Genomic DNA, 11,236 nt, shown 5'->3' with positions numbered 1-11,236 from the left:
GGTGATCTTAATGGCGCCCTTGACATTTTCCAGGAGATGGTTTCTAGTGGTGTGTGTCCTAATACCATTACTTACAGCACTTTGATTCATGGGTTTTGTCAAGAGGGTGATTTTAATGGCGCCCTTGACATTTTCCAGGATATGGTTTCTAGTGGTGTATGTCCTAATACGATAACTTACAGCACTTTGATTCATGGGTTTTGTCAAGTGGGTTATCTTAATGGCGCCCGTGACATTTTCCAGGAGATGGTTTCTAGTGGTGTCTGTCCTCCTGATACTATTACTTTCCACGGTATGCTGACAGGTTTATTTAGTAAGGAGGAACTACAGAAAGCAAAGGAAATGTTGGAGGATCTGCAAAAGAGTGTGCCTGGTATGGTCATCTACTCATTTTTATCCAGTCTATTTATTTTCCTTCTGGGTTTTAGAGGCGAATGTATATATATACAGCTTTTGCTGCAGAGCTTCTGCTGTAACTGTAACATCTTGAGAAGTTTGCAACTGATGCATGTAAATAAGTCAAATTTAAGATAGAGATTCCAAATTCACCTTCTCTGATTAGCTTGGCGTGTTTGCTTTGCACTTTGCAGGATCATCAATTGGAGGATGAGTGAAAGAATTGGAAGATTCAATGCCATCTTCTGTAATTCCACATTTCTACACGCCTACTAGCTTCTGCAATTGAAAGTTCTGCTTTTAATTAGTTCAGGAAAAGAAAACAAAATATCAAGAAGTAATGTGATGTTCTGTAATGATGAACTCGATTGTTCATTCATTCATAATATGCATTCATGTCGAGGAAAAAAGTTTCAAGGTCACAGTGCTCTGTTCCATCCTCAAAATAGTTTCGAGGTTCAAACACTGATCGATTAAACCGTATCAATTTAACCAAGTCAATTCAAAATCGCGTCGATGCGAACCGGGAAATCACGTTTGGATTTCGATTTGAACCGGATTTTACAGAGAGATAACCACAAAAAATTTCGGTTTTTATTAACCATAAAACTGAACCGGAAATTGGGAGCCACGCAAAATTAGGGTCGCCTTTTTCATTCTTCTCGACACCGTCAATTTGTCATCGGAGGAATCTTCAGTACCGAGAAAGTAAAAAAATGGCGGCAGTCAGAACGATGACGAACATGATTCTACGCGAGTTCATCCATCATCGAAATCGTGTCAATCACTTTTACCATGTCTCCGCCTCACCCCCCGAATCGTTCAAATCCACTCTATTTCCCGATTCGGATCCATCCGTTGTGCGGCGGCGTCGACTTACGGTGGAAGCGGTGGTGATCGGAAAGTTTCTTCACGGTTGTCACAAGTTCAACAGATGCTTCATGAAGCAGAGGAAAGAGCTAATTCCGCTGGCAATGAACCTACTCCTCAAATCACTCTAGGTAAAAGCTTTTGTATACATTAAACTCAAATTGAAAGCTTTTGGAGAAGATTTAAAAGCTCATTTACTAGAAAGAGAAAGGCTAATGGTTTTTAGAGTTCTGTTTTGCTGAGAGTTTGATTTGTATCTTCGTTTTGGTATTTTTGCAGACAATATTACACTTAACTTTGCTAGAAGCGGTGGTCCTGGAGGCCAGAATGTGAACAAATATGTGTGGAAAACAACACAAACAGCAAAGAAAACACTCAAACAAGAGAGATCTCATGCTTAGATCAACCATGGTCAAGCACTCACCTCAAGAACAGGAAGATTGGATTGAGAAACGTGGAAAACAACACCTCCAGAAGCTTCCCCTTCGATTCCAGCAACAGCTAACCCTCCTACAGCCTCAGATCTCTCCAAAATCACCAAGAACAAGCCCAGAAATCTCAGAAAACGTTTTTCTCTCTTTTCTCTCTTTCTTTTCACTCAACGGCGACAAAAATGAGACTCTCAAACCCTAAAATCCGTCCTTAGACACTTATAACTCGATTTAGGGATTTAACTGAACCAAACCGAACCAATTCGGCAATTAATCAAACCGGTCGAACCCAGAAATAAGGGGTATCGATCAATGCCACTAGGGTGTCGATCGATGCTGTTTCCAAAATCACAAAAATCTGGTTCGCGGATGTTACAACTAGAAATAGAAAGGCTAATGGTTTATAGAGTTCTGTTTTGTTGAGAAGTTTGATTTTGTATGTTCGTTTTGGTATTTTTGCAGACAATGTTACACTTAACTTTGCTAGAAGCGGTGGTCCTGGAGGCCAGAATGTGAACAAATATGTGTGTGACCTTTTTCTTTTAGAGTTCTTTGCATTGTTACTTGGTTTGGATGTATCAATGCTTATGATTTTACTTCTTATGTTCATTTTCAGTGAATACCAAAGTTGATATGCGCTTTAATGTGAAAAACGCCTACTGGCTAAGTGACAGGATCAGAGACAAAATCTTACAAGCGGTTTGTTTATTGTATACTCTATTATTTTTGTATGGAGCAGTACAGATAATTGTGAACTTGTAGATTGGTATTTGGATCTTATCTTGTAGGGGTCTCAAAATTTTCAAGTAGAATAGAGTCGTTATTAAAGACTCTTTAAGCTTTTTGTTTCTATGCGTCTGTGTAAATAGCTATTGTTGTTTGTGAACAGGAGAAGAATCGGATCAACAAGGACGGTGAACTTGTGATTTCTTCAACCAAAACCAGAACGCAGAATTCAGTCACCTTGTAATTGTCTCGTTTCTATTCCACTTTCAAGAAATTATCCCTTTCTGACTGTATGTTATCTGCAGAGGCAACATTGACGATGCACTTGATAAACTACAGGTAAAATAGAATGCCAACTGACTCTTTTGAAAATAAGCATTGTTCATGATGTGTTTTGTTCTGTATAAAGCTGAGATGTTTTGGTTTAATCATATAACTGAACAGGCGATAATTGATGCGGCTTCATATGTTCCACCTACACCATCAGAAGAACAGAAGAAGAAAATTGTGAAGATGTCAGTTTTCAACCTAAACAAAATCCTCTTTTTGTTATAATTCCATCTTTTTCACTCAATCCTCTTCGAATCTTGACGCTTTTAATTCTGAGATTTTCAGGGCTGCGAAAGCTGACAACAAACGACTTAAAAGCAAGAAAGTTCTTTCGGACAAGAAATCTGCGAGAAGAAAGAATTGCAGTATATTGGATTTTATGTACAAACCACACACACTTATACAAATGATGAACACAAAAAGTTTCAAACATAATACTCCACACCTTTTTTTTTTTCTTACTTAATGATATTTATGATTCTGCTGTTGCAACAAATGCTTTATGAAGCCGGAAGAGAGGAGCTAATTCAACAAACCACTCTAGGTAAGGTTATAGAAAATTCTATTTTCTGATGACTTTTGAACATTCTGGAGAACTGAGTTTAGTCATTAGAGCCAATGATCATCTGTATACACAAATCTCATATCAAATCTATTAATCACAGGATTCACAGCTAGTATACAAGAACTGAGTTTAGTCTTGAATTTTTGTTGTGTATTGGTGAAAACCTATCTGTAGACATGGATGATAGAGTTCTATTCTGTGGTTATTTGATATGAGAAACATATTATTGAAGTTGATGTGCTCATATCTGTGTTTGGTTTCTGGTAGACCATTGTTACACTTATGTTTGCTAGAAGCGGTAGTCTTGGAGGCCAGAGTGTGAAAAAATGTGTGACTTTTAACTTTGCATTGTAGTCTTGGAGGTCAGGATCATGGCCCGTCCAGGTACTTTTATTTTCTCTTGTCATTCGTTGGTGTATTAATATCCGTTTTTCCTGTTTTTGATCCGTTGACGATAAGTAGGCCTGCCATATTTCCTGTTTTTGCGTGGATTATGTTTCAATTCTCAGTGTGTAGATTTGTCGTTTGATTGTTCGATCAGATGTTGAAACGAAACGGATGATGTTGTTTTTTGGCATTGCTTATGTTATGTTCTTATACGTGCGGTGTCGATATTCACTTTAGATTTATGGGTTTCTGTTGGCTATATCAATCATAAAAGTCTGGTAGACGCTTGGAAATTTTGGTATCTTTTATTCAGTCTCCAGACATAGATTTGTCATATACCCGGTTCTTTATTTGCTCTTCTTACTTTGGTAATGGTTGAATCTTTTCTAAAAGCTGATAAATTTATAAGGATTCTGTTTTTGAGGATCTCTACAGAAAAAGAGATTGATAAAGATTACGTTCTTTTTTTTGATAAAAGATTACTTGAGCTGATGATGTCATTAGTTAGTAGAGCAATCAAAATGATCAGTAGTGGCTTAAACTTGGAAGATGTCGAATCAAGTTGTGAGCATTGTGATGGTGGGAATGTTAGTTGGAGACGGCTTGATGAAAGTAAGCATGCTTTAGATTGTTTGGTTGATGTCTTTGATTAGAGAAGTTACCAGTCATGCCTCTGTTTTCCCTCGACAGAAGTATGAATGTGACTATGTGAGTGCTATCTCTTTCATGTTTTAATCTCTGCAGAGGCAACATTGACCATGCATGCACTTGAGAAAAACTACAGGTAAATACCAAATGACTCAGTTGCCTCTTTGGTCATGGTATGTGTTTGTTTTATCTAAATCCGATATGTTTTGGTTTATTCATGTGAAACTCAACAGGCGGTTATTGATATATATTCCATCTCCACCATCGGAAGAACAAAAGAAGAAAATTGTAAAGCTGTCAGAATCTATCAAACCAAATCCTCTTTCAATGCTTCCATCCTTTTTTTTTCCCATCAATCCTCAAATTTTGAAACGGTGAATTCTGATATTTACAGGGTTGCGAAAGCTGACAACAATAAACGACTTAAATGCAAAAAAGTTCTTTTAGAAAAGAATTCTGCGAGAAGAAGCTGCGGCAGTTATGATGATTAAACTTCAAAGCATACAATAGAGTTCAGGTTGATTCTAAAGCTTTTAAGCTTCAAAACCAATTATAAAATGTCCACTGAAAACCAATTTTTTTTTTTAATTTTTGCTTATTTTTAAAGGGAGACCCAATAGAAGTGCTCTAAATTTACCGGTTCATTTAGCTTCAATTGAACCGGTTACAGTGCCAATCTAATTGAACCGGTCGTCATTTGCTCACTCTTTCTAAGTGTTTGCAGTTTACTCACACTTTTTACACTCACTCGTTTGCAGATTTGTTAAAGTTTACGGAGAGAACAAAATCAAGGCGAATCGAAAATGTTGGCTAGGGTTTGTAGTAGATCGGAATCTTCTGCTACTGCTTATGCGAGATTGTTCAGTACGAGATTGGGTAATCGTCGCGGCGGCGCCAAGAAAAGTAGTAAGGTTGAGAAGAGTAAGCCTTCTTTGAGCGGAGGAACATTTGGAGGGGAGAGTTTGAAATTGAGGAGTGGGTCTCATTATATCAAATGCTTAGACGATGCCATTGATTTGTTTGATGATATGGTTCGATCTCATCCCTTTCCTTCCCCAATTGATTTCAGTAAAGTAATTGGTGTCGTCGTGAAGATGGAACGGCCCGATGTTGCGATTTCTCTCTATCAGAAGATGGGAATGCGGCGGATTCCTTTTGATATCTACAGCTTCAATATTTTGATGAAATGTTTCTGCGACTGCCACAAGTTGTCATTTGCTTTGTCTACTTTTGGAAAGATCACTAAACTTGGTTTCCATCCTGATGTTGTTACGTTTAACACGCTGCTCCACGGGTTATGCCTCCAAGATAGGATCTCTGAAGCCGTAGCTTTATTTGATCATATGGTTGAAACAAGATTCACACCCAGTGTTGTTACGTTTAACACGCTAATCCACGGGTTATGCCTTCAAGATAGGATCTCTGAAGCCGTGGCTTTATATGATCATATGGTTGAAACAAGATTAACACCCGATGTCGTGACCTTCAACATACTCATGAACGGTCTTTGTATGGAGGGTCGAGTTCTCGAAGCAACGGCTCTGCTTGATCGGATGGTTGAAGAAGGTCATGAACCTAACGAGGTCACTTACGGAACAATTGTAAACGGATTGTGTATGATGGAATAGGAATTGTAAGCTGAATAGGAATTTTAGGTTCATGACCTTCTTCAACCAGCCGACATTGTGTCCGCCTTGAATCTGCTTAGGAAGATGGAGCAAACCCACATCAAACCCGGTGTTGTAATCTATAATGCCATCATTGATCGTCTTGGCAAAGACGGGCACCACAGCCATGCTCAACATCTTTTCACTGAAATGCTTGAGAAAGGAATTATGCCAGATGTTCAAACCTACAACTGTATGATCTACGGCTGTTGTAGCTACGGTAAATGGAGTGATGCCGAGCAACTGCTACGTGATATGATCAAAAGAAGTGTCCACCCTAATGTTGTAACTTTCAATGCATTGATCAATGCATCTTTCAAAGAAGGAAAAGTCTCTGAGGCTGAAGAATTATACAGCGACATGCTTCAAAGGGATATATCTCCTAATACAATCACATATAATTCATTGATCGATGGATTTTGCAAGCATAGTCGTCTAGATGATGCAAAGCGCATGTTTAATTTGATGGTTAGCAAGGGCTGCTCTCCCGATATAATCACCGTAAATACTCTCATAGATGGATGCTGTAGGGCTAAGAGGTTAGATGCTGGAGTGAAACTTCTCCATGAGATGTCTAGATTAGGATTAGTTCCTGATACCGCTTCTTACAATACTCTTATTCATGGGTTCTGTCAAGTTGGGGATCTTAATGCTGCTCAAGACCTTTTCCAGGAGATGATTTCTCATGGTGTGTCCCCTAATATCGTGACTTGTGGCAGTTTGCTGGATGGTTTCTGCAATGATGGGAAAATAGATAAGGCATTGGAATTGTTTGAGGTTATGCAGAAGAGTAAGATGGATCTTGATACTGCTATATATAACATCATCATCCACGGAATGTGCAAAAGTAGTAAGGTAGACGAAGCATGGGATTTGTTCAATAGTCTCCCCCTCAATGGTGTGGAACCTAATGTTCGAACGTATAATATAATGATCAGCTCATTTGTCAATGAAGGGAACTTTTTAAGGGCTGAAGAATTATATGTTGAGATGTTGCGAAAAGGTGTAGTCCTTGATACTTTCACCTATACCTCAATGGTTGATGGGTTATGCAAGCAGAACCGCCTAGATGAGGCCAGACAGATGTTTGATTCCATGGCTAGCAAGGGCTGCTCACCGAACTTAGTGACTTTTAATACACTCATTAATGGCTACTGTAAGGCAAGAAGGGTTGATGAGGGATTGGAGCTTTTTTGCGAGATGTATCGAAGAGGAATAGTTGCTAACACAATTACTTACAGCACTTTGATTCACGGGTTTTGTCAAGTGGGTGATCTTAATGGCGCCCTTGACATTTTCCAGGAGATGGTTTCTAGTGGTGTGTGTCCTAATACCATTACTTACAGCACTTTGATTCATGGGTTTTGTCAAGAGGGTGATTTTAATGGCGCCCTTGACATTTTCCAGGATATGGTTTCTAGTGGTGTATGTCCTAATACAATAACTTACAGCACTTTGATTCATGGGTTTTGTCAAGTGGGTTATCTTAATGGCGCCCGTGACATTTTCCAGGAGATGGTTTCTAGTGGTGTGTGTCCTCCTGATACTATTACTTTCCACGGTATGCTGACAGGTTTATTTAGTAAGGAGGAACTACAAAAAGCAAAGGCAATGTTGGAGGATCTGCAAAAGAGTGTGCCTGGTATGGTCATCTACTCTTTTTTATCCAGTCTATTTATTTTCCTTCTAGGTTCTAGGTTCATATATATATACAGCTTTTGCTGCAGAGCTTCTGCTGTAACTGTAACATCTTGAGAAGTTTGCAACTGATGCATGTAAATAAGTCAAATTTAAGATAGAGGTTCCAAATTCACCTTCTCTGATTAGCTTGGCGTGTTTGCTTTGCACTTTGCAGGATCATCAATTGGAGGATGAGTGAAAGAATTGGAAGATTCAATGCCATCTTCTGTAATTCCACATTTCTACACGCCTACTAGCTTCTGCCTTCTGCAATTGAAAGTTCTGCTTTTAATTAGTTCAGGAAAAGAAAACGAAATGTCAAAAAGTAATGTGATATTCTGTAATGATGAACTCGATTGTTCATTCATTCATGTCGAGGAAAAAAGTTTCGAGGTCACAGTGCTCTGTTCCATCCTCAAAATAGTTTCGAGGTTCAAACACTGGTCGATTAAACCGTATCAATTTAACCAAGTCAATTCAAAATCGCGTCGATGCGAACCGGGAAATCACGTTTGGATTTCGATTTGGACCGGATTTTACAGAGAGAGAACCACAAAAAATTTCGGTTTTTTATTAACCATAAAACTGAACCGGAAATTGGGAGCCACGCAAAATTAGGGTCGCTTCTTCTTCTTCATTTTCCTTCTCGACATCGTCAATTTGTCCTCGGAAGAATCTTCAGTACCGAGAAAGTGAAAAAATGGCGGCAGTCAGAACGATGACGAACATGATTCTACGCGAGTTCATCCATCATCCACTTCTCCTTCACTCTTCATCGAAATCGTGTCAATCACTTTTACCATGTCTCAAACTCACTCCCCGAATTGTTCCAATCCACTCTATTTCCCGATTCGGATCCATCCGTTGTGCGGCGGCGTCGACCTCCGGTGGAAGCGGTGGTGATCGGAAAGTTTCTTCACGGTTGTCACAAGTTCAACAGATGCTTCATGAAGCAGAGGAAAGAGCTAATTCCGCTGGCAATGAACCTACTACTCCTCAAATCACTCTAGGTTAAAGCTTTGTTCTTTAAAGTCATTAGAGCCAAATGATTCATCTGTATACATTAAACTCAAATTAAATCGCTTTATCTGATTGCAACAAGAAAGGGAAGGTTTCAGTTTTGTAGTAGCTTGGTGAAAAGCTAATGGATTCTAGAGTTATGTTTTCTTGAGAAGTTTGATTTTGTATGTTCGTTTTGGTATTTTTGCAGACCATGTTACACTTAACTTTGCTAGAAGCGGTGGTCCTGGAGGCCAGAATGTGAACAAATGTGTGTGACCTTTTTTCTCACAGTCTTTTTACAGTTCTTTGCATTGTTGTTTTAGGATTACTTGGTTTGGATGTATCAATGCTTATAACTTTACTTCATATGTTCATTTTCAGTGAATACCAAAGTTGATATGCGCTTCAATGTGAAGAACGCATACTGGCTAAGTGACAGGATCAGAGACAAAATCTTACTGACGGTTTGTTTTTTACTCTATTATCATTCTTCTACAAAACTATGAATATGAGTTTTATGAATCTCTACTGTGTTTCCATGGAGCAAGTACATATAATTGTGAAAATGTTATTTGGATCTTGATCCTGTGCGAGTATTTTAGCTGCTTGTTTGTTTCTAAGCATTGTGTAAATAGCTTTTGTTGTCTGTGAACAGGAGAAGAATCGGATAAACAAGGACGGTGAACTTGTGATTTCTTCAACCAAAACCAGAACGCAGAAGTCAGTAACCTTATAATTGTCTCTTTCCTATTCCACTTTCAAGAAATCATCCCTTTCTGACTGTGTGTTATCTGCAGAGGCAACATTGACGATGCACTTGAAAAGCTACAGGTAATACCAACTGACTGTATTGAAATAATGCAAGCATTGTTCATGGTGTGTTTTGTTCTATATAAAGCTGAGATGTATTATTGAACAGGCCATAATTGATGCGGCTTCATATGTTCCACCTCCACCATCAGAAGAACAGAAGAAGAAAATTGTGAAGATGTCAGTTTTCAACCTAAACCAAATCCTCTTTTTGTTATAATTCCATCTTTTTCACTCAATCCTCAGATCTTGACGCTTTTAATTCTGACATTTTCAGGGCTGCGAAAGCTGACAACAAACGACTTAAAAGCAAGAAAGTTCTTTCGGACAAGAAATCTGCGAGAAGAAGCCGTGGTAGTTACGATGATTAAACTTAAACCATACAATGGAGTCCAGGTTGATTCTAAAGCTTTTTAACTTAGATGATTATGTCATTTTCTTGGAATTTAATGTAACACAAGAACAGTCAAAATCTTCCAATAAGAATTGCAGTATATTGGATTTTTATGTACAAACCACACTCTTAATACAACAAATGATGAACACAAAAAAGTATCAAACATAACACTCCACACCTTTTTTTTTCTTACTTTCGAATAACATGTTCTTCTCCTGATCTTTGATCAATATGCTTGATCCATTTTCTTTTATTGTTGTTATCACTCTTCCCAGAGCTTCTTGCTGCGGCAACATGAGCGATTTCTAGACCACCGGAAACTGGAAGCGTAACCGTTCTCACAACTTTCCGGTCACTAAACGCTTTTGTCCAACTGAAACACGAAGTGCTTCTTCGGTAACCACTTCTGCAGACCACTACCGCTCCTCTGCTTCCAAAAGCAGCGTTTCTCAATACGTTTGGCACATATATATATTATGGAAATTACCACACATAAAAACCAACTCGAAGATTTCAAAAAAAAAAAAAAAAAAAAAANACATAAACCAACTGATGATAATGAATTAATCAGACCAAACCAACTGATGATTATATAATGGTTTATTTTAAGATCATGATTTGAGTATTTTTTATTCTAATTTTAACAATAGCAGAGAGACACAAACACTTATCCTTATCTTTTATAAGTTATTCAAACAATTGGACCATCATGAATTGGTTAACTATATATAATTTAATAATTAAAATACTTAAATTTATACAGTTTTTAAATATTATTTTTCGTTTATAAAAAAATACAACCTAGAAGGGGTTTTACAATATTTTTTTCCTGAAATTCCTATTTTACAATATAAATGAATTTTCACACTAGGTTACATTTTCATGTTTTTCTATTTCAAAACTTGTTGGTATTTATTATTTAAAATATCCATCGAAATTCTAACTTTCTTGGATATTTGAAAAATGATTTTGTTATATATATAATAATAACTATAATAAGCATGTCAAAAATATTAATAACATGCAGTACATAGTGTATGAACATGAAAAGCGGCAAATAAATTTTTTTGTTCTCTTACATATGAATAAATATATATCCGATAACATAATCCAACTTAAAATCTTAATTTTTTCAGTTGCTTTATAAATGGGAATTAATAAATAAATAAAAAGATAAAACTCATCAAGCTAAAATAGATCTTGTTTTGACTTGTAGTAAGAGTTTAGGGTTTAGCACAAAATAATTGACACAGAATGGAAGATAAGATAAGATAAGGGGTCGAATCTGTAAAACACAATAAAACGAGGGGTCCATAACTAATTTATC

The 11,236-nt window shown here is 37.4% G+C and overlaps 3 protein-coding genes and 1 pseudogene across 3 annotated transcripts; all 4 read left to right on the top strand.

Moving 5' to 3' along the window:
- Positions 1,055 to 3,677, top strand: LOC104714629 (annotated as a pseudogene).
- On the top strand, positions 5,157 to 5,981 carry LOC109126509 (pentatricopeptide repeat-containing protein At1g64100-like). The gene has a single exon (XM_019230131.1). The coding sequence runs from the start codon at positions 5,157 to 5,159 to the stop codon at positions 5,979 to 5,981; it is 825 nt and encodes a 274-aa protein (XP_019085676.1).
- LOC104716056 (pentatricopeptide repeat-containing protein At1g62670, mitochondrial-like) lies at positions 5,962 to 8,099 on the top strand. Its single transcript, XM_019229682.1, has 2 exons — positions 5,962 to 7,662; positions 7,876 to 8,099. Exons 1-2 carry the CDS (start codon positions 6,066 to 6,068, stop codon positions 7,893 to 7,895), a joined length of 1,617 nt encoding a protein of 538 aa, XP_019085227.1. The 5' UTR covers positions 5,962 to 6,065; the 3' UTR covers positions 7,896 to 8,099.
- On the top strand, positions 8,303 to 10,082 carry LOC104714630 (peptidyl-tRNA hydrolase ICT1, mitochondrial). Its single transcript, XM_010432062.2, has 7 exons — positions 8,303 to 8,710; positions 8,911 to 8,970; positions 9,084 to 9,166; positions 9,358 to 9,422; positions 9,500 to 9,533; positions 9,622 to 9,692; positions 9,790 to 10,082. Exons 1-7 carry the CDS (start codon positions 8,401 to 8,403, stop codon positions 9,881 to 9,883), a joined length of 717 nt encoding a protein of 238 aa, XP_010430364.1. The 5' UTR covers positions 8,303 to 8,400; the 3' UTR covers positions 9,884 to 10,082.

The sequence above is a fragment of the Camelina sativa genome, chromosome 9 (assembly GCF_000633955.1).
Source record: "Camelina sativa cultivar DH55 chromosome 9, Cs, whole genome shotgun sequence".
NCBI classification, from domain to species: Eukaryota; Viridiplantae; Streptophyta; class Magnoliopsida; order Brassicales; family Brassicaceae; genus Camelina; species Camelina sativa.
The sequence above is the reverse complement of the archived record's forward strand: the minus strand, read 5'-3'. Positions and strand labels throughout refer to the sequence as shown.

Bases quoted from the DNA above. Each gene is read 5' to 3' on its own strand.
- LOC109126509 (XM_019230131.1), top strand. From the start codon at position 5,157: ATGTTGGCTAGGGTTTGTAGTAGATCGGAATCTTCTGCTACTGCTTAT.
- LOC104716056 (XM_019229682.1), top strand. From the start codon at position 6,066: ATGGAGCAAACCCACATCAAACCCGGTGTTGTAATCTATAATGCCATC. The intron at 7,663-7,875 runs GTATGGTCATCT...TGCACTTTGCAG, and splicing joins TCTGCAAAAGAGTGTGCCTG to GATCATCAATTGGAGGATGA.
- LOC104714630 (XM_010432062.2), top strand. From the start codon at position 8,401: ATGGCGGCAGTCAGAACGATGACGAACATGATTCTACGCGAGTTCATC. The intron at 9,534-9,621 runs GTAATACCAACT...ATTATTGAACAG, and splicing joins ATGCACTTGAAAAGCTACAG to GCCATAATTGATGCGGCTTC. The intron at 9,693-9,789 runs GTCAGTTTTCAA...TGACATTTTCAG, and splicing joins AAGAAGAAAATTGTGAAGAT to GGCTGCGAAAGCTGACAACA.